The sequence below is a fragment of the Neovison vison genome, chromosome 9 (genome assembly GCF_020171115.1).
Source record: "Neovison vison isolate M4711 chromosome 9, ASM_NN_V1, whole genome shotgun sequence".
NCBI lineage: Eukaryota > Metazoa > Chordata > Mammalia > Carnivora > Mustelidae > Neogale > Neogale vison.
This window is the reverse complement of record NC_058099.1, coordinates 75438566-75456946: the sequence shown is the minus strand read 5'-3', so window position 1 is coordinate 75456946 and position 18381 is coordinate 75438566. Positions and strand designations below refer to the sequence as shown.

Genomic DNA, 18381 nt, shown 5'->3' with positions numbered 1-18381 from the left:
TAATTAAATTAAATTAAATACAATGTTGGAAGGGTGCATGGGTGGCACAGTCAGTTAAGCATCTGACTCTTGGTTTTGGCTCAGGTCATTACCAGCCCTGAGTCGGCTCCGTGCTCGGTGGGGGGTCTGATGGAGATTCTCTCTCTCTCTACTCTTCCCACTGTCCCTTCCCTAAAAGAAATAAATATTTTTAAAAAATTAAAATCAAAGGGCACCTGGGTGGCTCAGTGGGTTAAGACGCTGCCTTCGGCTCAGGTCATGATCTCAGGGTCCTGGGATCGAGTCCCGCATCGGGCTCTCTGCTCAGCAGGGAGCCTGCTTCCCTCTCTCTCTCTGCCTGCCTCTCAGTCTACTTGTGATTTCTCTCTGTCAAATAAATAAATAAAATCTTTAAAAAAAAAAAAAAAGGAGGCACTTGGGTGGCTCAGTCAGTTAAGTGTCTGCCTTCGGGTCAGATCACGATCTCAGGGCCCTGGGAACAAGCCCAGCTCTCAGCTCAGTAGAGAGCCTGCTCTTCCCTCTCCCTCCGCTGCTCCCCCATTTTTGTTCATAAAATCTTTAAAACAACATTGGAGGAGTCATACTCCCTGAATTCAAAGCTTACTACAAAGCCACAGTAATAAAGGCTGCACATATGGTACCAAAATAAGGGACAAACAGACCAAAACAGAACGGAGAATCCGCAATAAACCCTCATAGTTACAGTAAACTGATTTTTGACAAGGGTCTCGTGACAGTTCCATGGAAAAAATAAGTTTTGTTTTGTTTGTTTTCCCCCAAAAAAAGTGCCAAGAGACAACTGGATATCCATAAGCAAAACAGTGAAGTTGGACCCCTACTTCATACCAAATACAAAAAATTAACTCAAAATGGGCCTTAGGACTAAATGTAAGAGGTAGGAATTATAAAACTCTTAATATTTTCAAGACCTTGGATTAGGCAAAGCATTTTAAATTTACAACACCAAAGGAACACACAACAGAATAAATAATAAACTGGACTTCATCAAAATGAAAAACTTTCATATTCCAATAAGCACCATGAAGAAAGTAAAAAAAAAAAAAAAACTCCCAGAATAGGAAAAAATACTTGCAAATCATAGCTAATATCTTCATATATATGAATATATAAAGAACTCCAACTCAATTATAAAATAACTCAATTTAAAAATGGGTAAAAGTGTACAGACATTTCTCCAAAAAGATACAAATGGCCAATAAAGCACAAGAAAAGATGCTCAATGTTAGTTATCGTGGAAATGCAAACCCAAACCACACTGACCCAGGGCCCACACCCACGAGCATGGCTACAATGACAAAGACAGGTAAGAGCTGGCCAGGATGTGGAGAAACGAGACCCCTCAAAGTGCTGGTCAAAATATAAAAGAGTGTGATTGGTTTTTGAAAACAGTCTGAGAAACTTCTCATTAAACATCGAGTTACCATATGACCCGGCAACTCCACTCCTAGGTATAACAGGGCCAGTGGCACAATGGATAACGCGTCTGACTACGGATCAGAAGATTCCACTCCTAGTATACACCTAAGGGAAATGAAAACTTACCTCCATACAAAAATATCTACACACATGTTCATAGCAGCATTATTCATAATCTGCCTAAAACTAGAAATAACCCGAATTCCTATCAACTGACAAATGAATCAACAAAACACGGCCTCTGCACACAATACTGCCAGCACAAACAGGAGTGAAGCAGTCACACACGCGAACCCGCAGGCGGACCTGGAAAGCTGTACACTAAGTGACACGATCCAGACACACACAGTCACACGGCTATGATTCTACCGACAGGAGATGTCCAGCTACGCAAAGTGATGGGAGACAGAAAGCAGATTAATGGTTTTCTAGGAGCCAACGGTTATGGGGTTTATTGGGGGGAACAAGAATGTTCTAAAATGGACTGTGATGATGGCTGCACAATTTTGTGAATAAACGAAAAACCAACGAATTGTAACTATATGTGGGTGAATGGAATGGTCTGTGAAGTGTCTCTCAATAAAGCTGCTGTATCTACAGCCAACAAACACGCAGGTTTCCCAAAGTCCTCCAGCAGCTGCGTCATGGGCCGAGCAGCACATGCCCGGCCACCAGGGGCGCTCAGCAGCCCCACCCCTGCCCCGCTGGTGCAGGGACCACAGTACTGAAGCCTCTCCCAGGGGGGCTGTAGACTTTCGCTGAAGCAACCCCGCTGACGCCCTGAGCCAAAGGACAAGGCAGAGAGCCCTGATGCCCTTCAGAGTGTCACGTCCTGGGAACAGCTGGCGTGTCTCAGGGAACCAAACCCACAGCGGAGAGCAGAGAGAAGTGCCAATCCGTCTGCAGACAAGGGAACAGGATGCCTGAGGAGAGGCGAGGAACGCCTTCTGGAATCCTGGGCAGAAAAACTCCCAGAATTACCTGCTGGTTTTGGTCCTTTTTTTCACTCGGGTCTCTGGAAGCAACGGCCTCCTTCCCCTTTCTCGTGACTTCTTCTATCCGCTCCTCACACTGCTCCTTCACCTCCTTCATCTGACTGATGCACTGGCTCCTCCGGGGAGAGAAAGCAAAGGGAAAGACAAAGATTTAGGGATGGGTCTACACCGCAAGTCTCCCCTGCCATGCGCGTGCAATCCACCGCGTCAGACACGGCTCGTCTTCCTCCTGGGTCCAGCTCTCCACCGCGAGAGGGCACATAAGGCATGTGGTTTCAGTACTAAATGGCAAGAAAACTGGAGTTGACTGAAACTACAAATCTGTCACACTGTTCTAAAACAGGTGAACTTCATTGGTTAGGAAAAAATAATTCTTACGGACACCTGGGTGGCTCGGTCAGTTAAGCGTCTGCCTTCGGCTCAGGTCATGATCCCAGAGTCCTGGGATCGAGCCCCATGTCAGGCTCCCTGCTCAGCGCGGAGTCTGCTTCTCCTCCCTCTGTGCTCGCACGCACGGTTTCTCTCTCTCTCTCTCTCTCTCCCTCCCTCCCTCTCAAACAAATAAAATATTTGAAGAAGTTTTTAAAATATAAACTGTGGTATAATCAGAGATAGCTATATGGTCTTTTCCCCTCTGAGCTAGGTCTCTGAGCTACTAGCACAAAGCTCCTAAAGCCCTTGGAATTTCCTGACTTATAGGAGGGTCTTCTGTCAGTCAAATGAGCCCCCTGGATCACACCCGATTTGCGCTAATGTGCCAGCTCACAGAGCCTGACAATGGGGGCTGGCGGCCAGGGGGATCACCCCCATGATTAACAGGGCTGGAACTTTCAGCCCCACCACCTCCCTCCAGGGAATGGGGAGAGTAGAGCTGGAGTTCAATTATGTGGCCGACGATTTAATCAATCGTGCCTATGTAGTAAAACCTCAGGAAAAATCTCTGGGTGACAAGGCTTGACAAGCTTCTCAGTCGGTGAACACCACGTACTAGAAAGGCGGCACCCCAACGCCACCAGGAAAGGAGCTATTTCTCCTACAACGGCCCTAAAACCAAGACTCCACCATGTAGCTGTTCCTGAGACACAGCCCTTCTAATGAGCCTCTCGTCGTGAGCACAGCCCTAGGCAGAGTTCTGTCAGCCATCCTAGAGAAGTACCAACCCTGAGGGGTTCGGGAAGCACTGAACTTGTAGCTAGGAGACAGAGTACAGGTGCCTTGGGGACACACAGAACTTGTGGGTGTCATGTGAAGAGGGAAGAGTCTTGTGGGACTAAAGCCTGTGTGGTTTGTGCTAACACTAGACAGTGTCAAAATCCAGCTGGACTTCCACTTCCGGGAAGATGGGATAGAAAGATTTTTCCCTATTTCTCCCACTAAGTACAACTGCAAACCCTGGGCATTGTATTTAAAACAAACAGAAGAAGATTGAATTGGTAGGAGAGAAGGCAGACTGGCCAGGGCTTTGGGTCTACAGAACACCCCAGAGGTGACACCGGAGAGCACGTGGGAAGAAGCCTGTGTTTCGGCCCCCACTGATGGGAATGTGTCCTCTCCCCTCGGGGTGGTAGCCAAGCAAGTCAGCGATGAGTCAGGGCTTCTCCCAACAACCAGAGGTTTCAACTGAAAACCACCATCACCTCAAGCACCAAGAAGATCTCAAATGAGTGAAGAGAGACCACCAACAGATTCCACCACTGACATGACAGAGAAGTTACAATGATCTGACAAACATATCCAAACAGGCACCAGAGAAATGTTTCAGTGAGCAATTCGAAGATGCTTGAAACAAATGAAAGACTAAATGTCTCAGCAAAGAAACAGAAGATGTAAGGAAGAACCACATGGAAATTTCCAAACTGAAAAATGCAATAACCAAAATTAAAGAACTTAAGGAATGAGTGCAAGTAGCAGAATGGAGGCAAGAATCCATGAACTGCAAGAGAGAACAACAGACATGACCCAGTCATAGTAACAGAAAACAGACTGGGGAGAAAAAGAAAAAGAAAACAAACCCACTGGGAGATCTGCACAACTATGACAGAGATCTAACATCCCCGTCCTGAGTTCCAGAAAGGAGGAGACTTTCCCAGTGGGGCCCACATAACTAGTCACCTGTACAACCATGCCCAAAATACTACTCCTCTTAGCTCATCTCCAGGACCACAGGATACCTCTGCCTCACCCAGACCACTATGAGCTCCTCACGTCCTCTTTCTTTTCTAGAACAAGTCCTAGCTACCCTTCTCTACTCCCCACTAGGTAGGATTCCATTCTAAGTGACCTTCCCTAAGAAATCTTTTTTTGGGTAATAGAGAAGGATTCACGAAAATAACCGTGTAAGAACAGTATCTGAAGGCACTTTCAGAAAGTCAGTAAGTTAGCTTATCAGGTTTGGCTGGGAGAAACAGGAAGGGCAAATGGTACCAATCTGCTCCTTCCATAAATTGAAGTCTCATGTAGGTAGCCCAGCACCAGGATGGCCATTCTGAATCATCAGGGATACAGCCTTCTCTGTTTCATGATCCTAGCACAGGTTTCCAGCCTCATGATCCAAGATGGCTACAGTGGCCCAGCCATCTTGCATGAGTCCCAAGCAACAGGAAGGAATGAGGGGAAAGGTAAACCAGATGGGGTCTGGTGGACCATCCTCACTTTCAGAAGACTTCCTACGGTCCTGTGCTTCCACTTCCTTCCCGCACTGGCCAGAACTTGGTCACCAGGCCATACTTCACTGCAAGGAGGGTTTGGAAATGCAGGAATTACATTGTGGGAGAAAATCATGAATCTGGAGAAGCCATGGCCAGTCTTTGCCACAGGCAGTTTTAAAAATATTTTGAGCCACAAAATATTAATAATTGCAAACTCTCCCAAGTTGAGAAGATATCCAAAATAGACTGTTCTGTTAACTTAGATTACAACGGGAGACACCAATCTTACAAGACAGAACTTAAGCTTGGTTTAGTATGCATACAGCTGGGAACCTATAGAAATAGTCATCAATGTCTGTATACAACACAGGTTAGTACACACGCAGACCTCTTTACCCTGCAGCCGATGGGGCCTAGAAACAACCACACCTCAGCAGCAACAAACACACCTAGTACCCAGATCTTGGCTTCTTTTTTTTTCTTAAGGTTTTATTTATTTATTTATTTTAAAGAGAGAGAGAGAGAGAGCATGAGATCAGGGAGAGTCAGAAGGAGCAGCAGACTCCCTGCTAAACAAGGACCCTGATGTGGGACTTGATCCTGGGACTCCAGGATCATGACCTGAGCCAGAGGCAGTCGCCTAACCAACTGAGCCACCCAGGTGCCCCAGAACTTGACTTCTTAATACCACTCTCCAATTTAGAGAGAGAGAGAGAAATGGTTGATTGAGGGGGCATCCAACTGAGTCTCTCCCAGTACAGAGGGAGAGATAACAGAGTAACTTTATGGTGAAGAAACCAGATAAACACTACCTCAGTAAGGTAATCAAGATTATCATCAACAGGGACAAGCCATATGGATAGTATGTACCCTTGATACAAAGTAATGAAAGTGGTACTTGACCTCTGTGGCCTTCCTCCTAGAAATGTGTTGCCCCAGTTTAACCATGAAAAAAACACCAGATAAATCCCAACTGCAACAAACTATAAGAAAACATACTGACCAGCACTCCTTAAAACTAACAAGATCATAAAAAAGTAAGTCTGAGAAACGGTCACAGCCAAGAGGACTCTAAGAAAACGTTGAACAGATGGACTGTGGGAACGGACAGACTGTCCGGGAAGAGAAAAAGGACATTAGGGGAAAACCGAGGAAACATAGACAAAGTATGAACTTTAGTTAATGATGGATCCACACTGGTCCATTAACTGAGCCAAATAAACCCCATCAGTGGAAAGCGTTAACAACACGGAAACCGGGTCTGCAGTACACAGGAGCTCTTGTAATACTTCTGCAAACCTGAAACTGCTCCAAAATTTAAGCTTCATTTTAAAAAAATAAAAATAAAAAAAAAGAACTGAACTGGAGGATGCCCAGGCAGTATCAGAAAACTGTTATTGGAGCCCCTCACCTGGCTCAGGCTGAGCCCCCTTTTAGCTAAGATATTCTGAGGCATCACTGGAGCTTTCAGCCTAGAGTTTAAGAGCATCCTGTGTGTCAGGTTGTAGAGTAATTGAGAGAACTACCCACTTGTAGAAATAAGGAAGTTGGGAAGTGACCTGAATGTGGGCCGCTGACCAGGGTCAGAGAGAGAGAGATAAGGCTGAAAGCAGAAGCCAGACCTGGGGTTTCCTGGCCTTGTGCCATGCTCTTTCTAGGGCCCAAGCTGCCTCTTCTGGGTCACGGGCCCTTCAGAGCCAGCTGTACGCACACTCAGCCCGCAGCTCTTATAATGTGACCTACGGTGCAAAGGAGTCCGTGGGTCCCCGAGAACCACATGCAGAGAAGGGCATCAGGGGTTGTAGACAGAGCGGAAGACGGACTTCCGGACTTTGGACAGCTTACAGATCAAGAGACGACTTGCTGAAAAATTCATTTAAGTAAAACTGTCACAAACGGACAACCCGCAGGTGACAGACTAGTACGCAGTAGTTCGAACGCACAGAACAAGAGAGACCGTCTGAACCCCGAACGTACTACACACGCCAGTTCACTGTTCGCTGACGGCATCCCAGACGCTCGGGACCAGCCAACGAACGGGCACAGCCATTCCCGAACCTTCAGAAACCTACAAATGGGAAATACGTACTGTTTTCTCCTGCTCTCAACCCTGCCAAAACCTCGCTCTCCCAGCCTTGTGGGTGGAGGCCAGCTTCCCCCATTCCAGCTCCACAGCGTAAGGAAACAGCCTCCGAATGAAGCTCAAACACTGGGACACAGGCCGTGGGGACGGTGACAGTGTGACGTCCCGAAGGCCTCAGGTGAGCTTCCGCTTCCGTGCACGTGCCAACCGTCCAGCCACCAACTAGAGCGAAGACGCAGACAGGCGGGACCTGCCGCCAGGGTGATCATGGGTGATGCGCGGGTCGTACGCCACACAGGAGTCTATGCAGGCGGGGGGCCTGATCGTCCAGGACGCAACCTCAGGGCAGCGCTGGGTCTCGTCCAGTAACAGCTCTGGCAAACTATTTCCTCGTGGCGTGGAAATGAGAGGACAAGCAATTCAGGTGAGAAGCCAACCCTACGTGCTCTGGGGAGGAAGCCTGCAGGGCAGTGTGTGACCAAGACCGACAAGAACGTGACCGCTTAGTGACGTCTGCCACAGGGGTGGGAGTGAGGAATGGGGACGTCGATTCGGAAGAATGAACACTAACTTGTGCATCAGGAAGGCGGCCTCGCTGTCCTGTCCGCTCTTCCAGTCCCAGCACTGCCGGTAGAACAGGTTCGGGCCCGAAAGGGTGTTTCCAGAGCAGCCGTGCGGGTGACCTTCCGCTGTCCCACCAACGGAATGCACAACTTCGCAGATATTGCTAACAAGGGATCTGCACCCTTCATCGGGTCAAAAAAGGTCTCTAACCCAAAGACAGCTTCCAACACTCCATGAACATCATCCCCAGGAAACACACCGTATCTGGGATAACATTTTGGGCGCGACCACCTCAATACTGACGTCAGCCAAAAAGCGTTTCAAACTAGCCATCAACGTCCTAAGAGAAAAAGGGGGAGTCCAGCAGGCCTGGCCACCCTCCCTGTCCGCTCCGACACGGGGAGCAGAGCCACCCTCCCGTCGCTGGGCCTGGCCGACTGCTGATTTCCAGTGAGGTCGGCGCCTTCTGAGTCAACATACATCAAGTGAGGGCATTAACGGCTTATCCTATTTCACAGAATGGAAGGGAAGTGCGTTTGAAGGTTTCTTCTAAGGATGAATAATACAGAGACTGGGCCGTCTTCACTTCTGTCTGAGTGCTAGTGATCGCTGATGACTGGCCCAGCTCAGGGGTCCTCAACTGAACACCACCGTGTTCGAAGCCAGGGAAAACCCCGTTATGAGGTCTGCCCTGTGCACTGCAGAATGCTGACCGCAGGTCTCCACACATTGCCAAAGGTCTCCTGGGAGCAAAATCGCTGACCAAAATTGAGAACCTCTGGCCTGGCTGAAGAAGGTTCCATATGCATATTTTCTAATTACATTACCCTTCTACTGACGTTAGCACATGTCCTCTGCATGCTTATATATTTGGGGCTTCCTGGTTTTAGTAGTATTTTGTTTTAAAGTGATCAGGATGCTACCACAGTGAGTGGACAATCTTTTGGAAGGACCTGAGAATCCCAGTGAGGGCAGTGCAGTGAGGATACTTATTCAGAGGGCAACTTGGCAATTTATGACACTGAACCTACAGATGAGTCCTTTTTAGAAGGAAATAATTCAAAATAATTATCTTTTTTAAGAGGTATACACATTGCTATCAGGCTAGTCGGAATAATCAAAAACTTAGAAGTAACCAAAATACCCAAACACGGACATCATGAGGTAAATTCTGTGCCTCCATAATACTAACCAGCCATTTTTAGTGATGCCACATTTTGGAGCAAGTATGGACTTCTATTTATAAATAACACAAGCAAGTGGAAAACAATGATTTAAACTGTTACCTGTGACTGCAATTATATGAAAAATCTATATGACCTTGGACACAAACGAGGGAGAAGTCAGCCAACGGGAAAGAGGACGGGGCTCATAGGTGGCTGTTTGCCTCCGAATCCCAGACCCCCCTGTGCCTGAGTTACGCTGCTCTTATTGGGGAAAACAATGCACAGACTAGGACTTACTCTCCACTCCCTGCAACTGGTTTTTACTACCTTACTATAGGGTTTAGCTAACCTTTTGGAAATTTATTGTTTTGTTTTGGTCATAAAAATCCTTCCAAAGGTAAATGTGTAGGGTTTTTATACGCAACTGAAGTTCTCATCCGCTGAAAACAGACGGGCCTGACTGTAGGCTGGGCTGGGACGGCAGCGTGGGGAGCAGGGTTGCGAGTAACGTACACCTGGAATGCGCTGAAGGCCAGATCCTAAGTGTTCTCACCACCCAGGCACAACGATCATGTTTAATGATCTTGATCCGGGACATTTCACAACGTCGAGGCATATCAACACCCCATGCTTTATACATTAAATACAGACAATGATTATCTGTCAATCATACTTCAATAAAGCTGAAAAATAAAAGTGCTCCCTTCTCGCTGCAGAAATTTGAAGAGCCGCTAGGAGTCGCACAGAAACAGAATGTCCACATGCCGACGCCCAGAGATAAATCCCGGATCTGATGCCAAAGACACCTTTCAGTCTAGGAGCGGACGAAGGGCACATCTGAGCACTTCCCGAAGACATTTTTAAAGTCTTTCCGTTACTGACAGCACACCTGCCCTGTAAAACTTCAGGGAACTTTACAAGTATGTTGACAGGCCATTTCCTGCTCTGGACGCTGCCCTCCCGCGTATTCTGAATGAGGAGCCGCCCGCTGGTCCTCTTCCAGAGCTTTCTGAAGCTCGGCTCACACTTACATGAGGAAGGGCGCGGGGCCTCCTGCAGAACCCGGACGTGCAGTGCACACCCACCCGCTCACGCCCACGGCTCAGAACACGAAGCACCCCCATCCCCTGGGGGCCACACTTACAGGTCGTAGGAGAACTTCCGCTCCAGGTTGGTCTGGTTCCTCTGGAACTGGAGCACGTCCTGCTGCAGCCGGCCATAGTTCTTCTGCAGGGCCTTTAACTGGTCTGAGGCCAGAGGACCACCCAGGAGCCGGTAGGTCACCAGCGTGGCCGTCACACAACAGCAGATGTGTCACAACACAGTGGGCAAGGACGCGCAGGAGAGTACAGAAGGGAGGAGAGAAGGAAGAGAACGTTCCAGAACCGTGGAGGAGCCTTGGAAATCCACAACCCAACCGGAATCTTACCCTCTCTCTAATCGCTTTTGACCTCTGACCTTTAAAACGCATTAGGAGGTTCTGTTCAGATATTTCTTAGACATCCTAAACCCTGAGCTGTCCCATAAGGTGACCCATGCCACTGTGTCCCCTGGTCCCCAGAAGACTTCCCCTTCAGCCTGTGAAACATGGATTTCAACATCTGCTCAGGTAAGCAGCCGCTCAGGGCAGAACCCCGTCCTTGGGCCCAGGCTGCCTGCTGGCTGCCCCCCTGCTTACTTCCTGTCACTCACGGCCACCAGCCATTCCCCAGGCCTGTGCTCATTTAATCCCCACCCCCCAGCTGGGAAGCAGCATGCTTTCCTTGAGGAGACTCATCAGCCCTGCTGCCCTGACCTCTTGGCTCCCAAAAGTCTTGCAGAAAACAGCAGCCGCTGACCAAGGGCCGGGGGAGAAAGAAGAGCTGCCACAGAGGGGACAGCAGAGTGGCCAGAAGGCTGCAACCAGGGCCTGGGACACAGCCCTAGACACACACCCACATCCCCGGGGTCTGTCCCCATGACTCTAAACCTACAGGGCTTCCTGGGGGAAAATGAAATGAAAGTGAAGGATTCAGTGAAATGCCAAAGACACAGTAACAAGCCTCCGTCTCATGAGCAGTTCTAGGAGATGCTCCAAGTCTTAAAACTGGGGGGCTGTAAAATTGCTCAGAGGGGCTGGAGGCTGAGGCAGGGGACTGACCTCAAAGGGTTGGGGGGCACTTCCTGCAGGACAGGGTCTGGTCATGGCTGCAGTGATCTAGGGGATGGGGCATTTGTCCAAACACAGAGCTCTGCACTAGAAAGGGTACACTTTACTGGGTGTAAATTACACCTCAATAAACTGCACATTAAAAAAAAAATTCCCATAATCAAATCAAGTATGGGGCGAGGGACTACTGCTCAGCAACAGAAGGAATAACCTACTGACGTCCACGACGTGGATCATTCTCAAAAGGCCAGATGAGAAAGGGGAGCACTGCAAAGCCCCCAGCAGTCCAGGGACCCATGTAACTTTGTAAAACCCTGAATGTCCCCTACCCGTATTCTTAGAACCCACTGTGGGACGAGAACCCTAGACCAGCACGGTCCAACAGAACTACAAGGCAAGCCACGTAGGTAATCTTTCTAGCAACCACATTTTTTTTTAAGATTTTATTTATTTATTTGACAGACAGAGATCACAAGTAGTAGGCAGAGAGGCAGACAGAGAGAGAAGGAAGCAGGCTCCCCGTGGAACAGAGAGCCTGATGCGGGGCTTGATCCCAGGACTCTGGGATCATGACCTGAGCTGAAGGCAGAGGCTTTTAACCCTCTGAGCCACCCAGGAACCCCATAGCAACCACATTTTTAAGAACCAAACCAGGTGCATTATCACTTTTAATAACATATTTGACTGAACTCGACAGCTACGCAACATTATCTTGCCAACAAGTAGTGAATACAAAAAAACTACAAATGAGATATTTTATGTTCTCTCTTTCATACTACGTTTCTGAAATCTGGTGTGTACCAGTTAGAGCACATCTCAATCCAGACATTAAATCTGCACTGGGAATGCTTCATCTGAATTTAGGTTTTACCACATGCACAGTTAAAAAGTAGACTAACATATTAAGCTGTAAATACTTAGTTCTCCCAATAACAGAGTCGACTCGGAGTTTCAGTCTTTAACTTAAATCACTGAAAATCACACAAAAATTCAAAATCCAGTTCCATCCCACTAGCCAAACTTCAGGGTTCACTGGCCACAGGGCTCATGGCCACCACTCTGGACAGTGCAGCTCTAGAGAGACCTACCTGCCCAGAGGCTGAAGTGAGGCTCGGGGCGGGGGTGGGCATAGGAGCTTCTTACCCACAGTAAAGGTCAGCCCCATGGGACCCAGCTCTCTTTTCCCCAGGCCCCAGGACCACCCAGGGCCTGCCGAGCCCCCCAGTCACAGCCAGTGGGGGAGCCAACCAGTGAGGGGTTCACCCCAGGACTGCCCTTGCTACCGCTGCTTCCCGGGGCCCAACGGAAACCAGACCCGGCTGCCAAACTGAATCAGGGCAGCAAAGAAATGGAATTAAATTGGGCTGGATAATTGTTAGAGTTTTCATAAAAGAAATCTGAATTCAGGGTTACCCATTTAAAAGAAATCGTAAAATCCTATATACACCACACATACTATACTTGTGTGTGTGTGTGTGTGTACAGATGTATATATCTACATATATAGATACACATACAGATCACCTATCATTCATATATATATGTGATCTGTTCTGGTATGCTTCCTAACCTACCAAAAAGTGAGCATCTGAATTCTGTACCTAATACCTTATAATGTGTTCATCAACATTTTTAAAAGGAAAAAGCTGTTTAAGGAACTGTTTGGCAAAAAGAATCCAGTAAAGACTAGTCATTTACTCATGATCCCCCCCATCATTAGATTAGAATAAAAGCTACTAGAAAAGGATGAGAGGAAAGGCGGGCTTTTCCTAAAAGGCCTAACATCTGGTGTAAAGGAGGGGAATGGAACTCACCTTGCAGGGTTCTGATAAGCTTCTCTCCTGTGGTGATATTATGCACTAAAACCGCCTGCAAAAGAGAAACACAGAATGAAACGTGCCCCAACCTAACAGCTTAGAAGAGCCTGGATAAGATGTTCTCATTGGGAAAAGGGAGCAGCGATGCTCGTCCCCCACCAGCTGTTGGGAGGGACGGGCACAGCTCTCCTGCTGAGCTCCCGATGGGATGCTGCTGCACCCACACAGCAAGGAGCTCCCGTGGTGAGAGGTCTGCCGTCCCAACAAGAACCTGTAACCCTAGAGGGCTAAATGGGGCCTCTGGCTCTTTGGCCCTGAGATGCGTTTCCTGCATGGAAGCTGCAGCAGCAACTTGGGACCTCTTGGGCGGGGGCGCAATCCTGTCCTGAGCCACAGGTGTGACTACACCCTGGGGAGGGAACAGAGAAGAGGAAGAGCTTCTTACAGCGAGGGGGGGGGGGACACGGGCTCACACGAAGTGACAGCAAGCTGGGGAGGCCAAAAACAGAGGAGAAAGGACAACACAGAACTCAGGGAACTGAGAAAACCGAGGAGAAGGTGAGGAAAGGGCGTGTGGGGTGTGCGTCAGGAGCAGCCTGTGAGCCTGTGGCCACGGTCACCAGGTGCCCTTCTGAGCTCTGCGGTCCGCTCGCTCACTGCTCTCCCCAGGTTCTGAGGCGAGCAGCATATTAGCCCATTTCAGAGGGCAGGAAACTGAGGCACAGACTGCTTAAGAGACTTTCTTCACAGCCAACAGGCAAAGCCTAAACCCAAGCGCCGGCAGGCCCGATCCAGAAAGCAAGCTGGTGCTTGTCACGTGCCGAATTAGGACACCAGGCTAGCGGGCTGCACCCTTGCCAAAGCCGACAGAAGCCTGAAAGAGAGGTGACGGGAATCTTCCGTATGAGAGCGCACACACGGGTGCGGCTCTGTACACACGGTGAAATGTCATGAGCAACAAAGCCTGTGAAACACACACCCAGGCCACGCGGCCCACAGCTTGGGGACACGTTTCCTGCAACGGAGGACAATGTCAACCACGCCACCTCCCACAGTCTGTGCCTCCGGCTTCCTCCCGGACCTCTGTCCAGCCCTGACCCTTCCCTTGGCGCGGACAGAGGGAAGGCCCAACAAATCGTGTTTATTTGGGGAGATCAGAGGACTCGAACATTTCCTGGCACACCAGGAAGGAAGTCACAGCGATGGTATTGTATCGCTGGGAGAGATTATCAAGAGGGGCGTCTGCAGATACCCTTGTGGGCAGGGGAGAGAGGAGAGCCCTGGGGACAGGGACGCAAGCAGCAGGGAGCCCGACAGCCCCGCGCAGGGAGGCTTGCTTCACTCCGGGGGGCGTGCTCAAGTTCAGCACACACACAAAAGACCACAGGATCCAGCGGCTCCCGCTGAGCCGCAAGAACTCAGAGCAGAATCTCGAAGAGACGTGTGCGCTGGAATGTTCACGGCAGCACTACTCAGGACAGCCCCGAGTGAGGAGCCACCATCCTCTCGGCCAGTGACCGGAGGAAGGAAACGCCGCAGCTACCGTCAGCGGGTGTGATGCAGCCTTTCAGGAAAACGTCTGCCATGTGCTGTTGTGCACATGAACCTCGAGCACACTGTGCAGAGCCAAGTAAGCCAGTCACGGGAGGATGGATACGCTCTGATTCCACTCCTGTGTATATTCATATAAATATGTATATTCCACATAAATATATATATTCCACATAAATCTGTATAAATACGTGTGTGTGTGTATACGTTTTCTTTTTAAGAGCACACACAAGCAGGGTCAGTGGGGTGAGGGGGAGGAGCAGACGGAGAGAGAAACTCAAGCAGGCTCCACGTCCAGGATGGAGCCCGACACAGGGCTCGATCTCATGACCCGAGTCATAACCAGGAGCTGGATGCTTAGCCGACTGAGCTACCCAGGTGCCCCCCGGACACTCTCAATTGTTCCTTCTCCACTCACTCCCCTTGGCCCAACTCCAAAAACCCCACTCTGGAGTCTGTACCTGAGGGTCAAGGAAGCATCTGAGGAAATGCCTGTCTCCCATGCGACTCTTCCAAAGAAAAGATATTTTCGTTATCTTCCCGCACCTACTTACTTATGCATGGAAAAGTACAGCCTGCACCGAAGTAAATGAGAAAAGGATGATAAAATGCCATCAGCATGTTTTATATGCAGTTTTATATTTATTTAAAATCTTGTTAAATCACGTTCAGGAAACAATGGAAATGTTTCTAGCTTTTTGGAGATTCAGTAAAAAAAAAATCTTCACTAAACAATATTATTTTTAAATGAAATATATATTCTCCTCTAAACAACCCCCTATTTCTCACATTTTGGTGAGAGTGACTCTGGGAGAAGCTGCACTTCCCGGCGTGTGTGGAGCGTCCCCGGGGACACTCAGCAGCATAATGACACCAGAACTAACTGGAAAGTGAACTCAGAGGACCTCAAGATCCATCACCCACGTACAAATGTGTTATAACTGTCTGAGAAACAAGTGCATTTGATCAAACTATTTCTGTATTCGATTCCTAGAAAAAGCAGCTCAACATTTTTCAAAGCAGTAGTTCAACAATAAATTCTACCTCTCTAAAAGCTCCAGAAAATGTAAATGACTAACTTTAAAATCCTAACTTTTGGAAAGCTTGCTGCAAGGGTGACACAGATCACGTGATAAAGGAGAAAAGATCCCCTTCCATGGCTCTGTTTCGCTCATTGAAATAATCTGCTTTGAAGGCCAGAGGCCCCCTTCCCCGAAGCCGGACTCACACGCCCCTCAGACCACCTAAGCCTTGTCCCCTGTGCCTGGAGAAGGTCTATGTAACGACACTGCTGTTAGTGCCTCGGGGAGAAGATCTCAAAGTGGTGACCAGTGAATGACACGGAGAATGAAGGAAGAATATGCAACATTCCTTCGTCTTCCCCATCCCCCTCACCAATTTCGGAATCTCCCAGAGCAGTGCTATCCAAGAGAAAGGTAAGGTCAGTCCTGTACGGAAGCCTCACAATTTCTAGTAGTCACATTAAAGTGGAAAAAAACAGATTGGGTGAAGGATTGGAACAGACATTTCCCCAAAGATGATAAACAAATGGCCAAAATGCATGAGAGAGACGCCCACCATCCCCAGAAACAGGAATCCAAATGAGAAGACACCACGTCACACACACACACTGATGTGGCTGCAAGTTAAAAATAAAAAGCAAGGGGCGCCTGGGTGGCTCAGTGGGTTAAGCCGCTGCCTTCGGCTCAGGTCATGATCTCAGGGTACTGGGATCGAGTCCCGCATCGGGCTCTCTGCTCAGCGGGGGAGCCTGCTTCCTCCTCTCTCTCTGCCTGCCTCTCTGCCTACTTGTGATCTCTCTCTGTCAAATAAATAAATAAAATCTTGAAAAAATAAAAAAATACAAAAATAAAAATAAAAAGCAAAAAGGAAAGTAAGGGTGAGCAAGGATGTGGAGAAAGTGCAGAGAAACTGGAACCCTCAGATGCAGCTGAGGAGAATGGGAAATGGTGCAGCTACTGCGGAAAGTGGCTCGGCAGTTTCCCCCAAATTAAACAGTTGTGACATGACCCTTACTCCTCTTCCCAGATTTATACCCAAGAGAATCACAAACATACGTCCATCCAACACCTGTCCCCAGACATTCACAGAATTATTCAGAACTGCCAAAAGGTGGAAACACCCAAATGTCCATCAGGTGAAGACTGGATAAACATGGGGCAGCCAGAGTGGAATATTATGCAGCCATAAAAAGGAACCAAGGCCTGACATGTGCTGTGAGCCCTGAAAACACTATGCTGAGAGCAAGAAGCCAGACACAAAAGCCACAAAAGGTACAATTCTGCAGAGAGGAAATGTCCAGAGCTGGCAAATCTGGAGACAGAATGTAAATTAGTGGGGGGCAAGGGTGGGGAGAAAGGGGAGGTGGGGAGCACCTGCTTAATGGGTGCGGGATTTCTTGTGGTGCAGATGAAAATGTTCTGGAATGAGATGGTGCTGACGGCTGCGCCGCCTCGTGGCACCCCATAGCCACAGAACAAGACACGGTAAAATGGTTAACACGGTCATGTCTGGGTTACGTGAATTCTGTCCCAAGTAACAAAAAGAAACAGGTGAAATTCAATGCTGTATTTAATCTGGCATAACCGAGTTATCATTTCAGGATGTAATCAACATAAAATAATATTAATGAGATTGTTTGCCCACCCCAAGCCTTTGAAATCTAGCCTATTTTTGCATTTGGACAGCACATCTCAAATGGGACATTTTCAGGGCTCACGGAGGGATAGCACAGACCTTGAGAAAAGAGAAGGGAGAGCAGCGGGAGAGTCCAGTGGCAAACGAGTGCCCATTAGTTCTTTCTTTATGTTGTCCTGCTAAGATTACACACACTAGCACCACCAAAATAAGCCCTGCCACCCCAAACCCTTATCCGACAGCCCCTGGGGGCCAAAGACTGGGGGAGGCAGGCTGCCGGGAAACAAGGCTGTCCTCCAGCCACGGGGCCACAGGAAGAATTCGAGAACTCAGCAAACCTGCCCGGCATGGGCATCAGGTGTCCAGCACAAGCCTCAGCCTGAAGGCACAAAGGTGGGCCATCCCCCCAGCTGCCCCTCCCTCGCCAGACAAGCCCTCTACAGAAGGCAGAGGGAGTGGTGTGCGGGGAAAGAAGACACCCAGTTCCCTCGACAGCAGAGAGGGGCTGAGTCCCAGCCCTCGGAGAAGGTCCTCAGAGAGGCTAGGCCTCTGTGCTGAGTTACAGACCGACTCTGGAGGCCCAGAGACCCAGGACACTAGAAAGTATAGGAACTTGCAGCTTGGGTGATTCAAAGTCAGCAAATGGCCGGGCACAGGAATGAGTGTGTGTTCATGCATGAGGAGAAGAGGGACAGATAGAGACAGAATATCCATGCAAGAATGCCAGTGTGTGGGGGCGCCTGGGTGGCTCAGTGGGTTAAATGTCTGCCTTCAGCTCAGGTCAAGATCTCAGGGTCCTAGAATCAAGCCCCTAGTCTGCTTCTCCCTCTCCCACTGACCCTCCCCGTGCTTGTGGACATACATGCTTTCACGCTTTCTCAAATAAAACTAAAATATTTTAAAAAACAAGAAACAGAAAGAAAGAGGGGTGCCTGGGTGGCTCAGTCATTAAGTGTCTGCCTTCAGCTCAGGTCCCAGTGCTCTGGGATCGAGCTCTGAATCAGGTTCCCTGCTTTGCGGGAAGCCTGCTTCTCCCTCTCCTTCTGCTTGTGCTCCCTCTCTCACTGTGTCTTTCTCTGTCAAATAAAAAAATAAAATTTAAAAAAAAAAAAAAAGAAGAACGTTAGCGTGTTCTGCTGCATGAGATAAAACGAACACTAAAGAACAAACACCGCACGATTCCACTTACAGGAGAAATGTAGGGTAGTCTGATTCGGAGACAGGAGGAAAAACCGAGGCTGCCAGGACTTGGGGGGTGAGGGAATGGGGGGTTTGTGTTTAATGGGGTCAGAGCCTCATGGGAGAAGATGGGA

At 48.7% G+C, this 18381-nt stretch overlaps 1 protein-coding gene across 2 annotated transcripts in view; it reads right to left on the bottom strand.

Moving 5' to 3' along the window:
• Window positions 1–18381, bottom strand: part of GOLM1 (golgi membrane protein 1) — a 55571-nt gene that overhangs the window by 13827 nt on the left and 23363 nt on the right. For both annotated transcript variants that reach the window (XM_044265784.1, XM_044265782.1), the window contains exons 4-6: window positions 12857–12911; window positions 10038–10140; window positions 2419–2548 (exon numbers count right to left, since the gene is read on the bottom strand). In XM_044265784.1, coding sequence (XP_044121719.1) covers window positions 2419–2548; window positions 10038–10140; window positions 12857–12911 — 288 coding nt within the window. The remainder of the gene's footprint in view (window positions 1–2418; window positions 2549–10037; window positions 10141–12856; window positions 12912–18381) is intronic.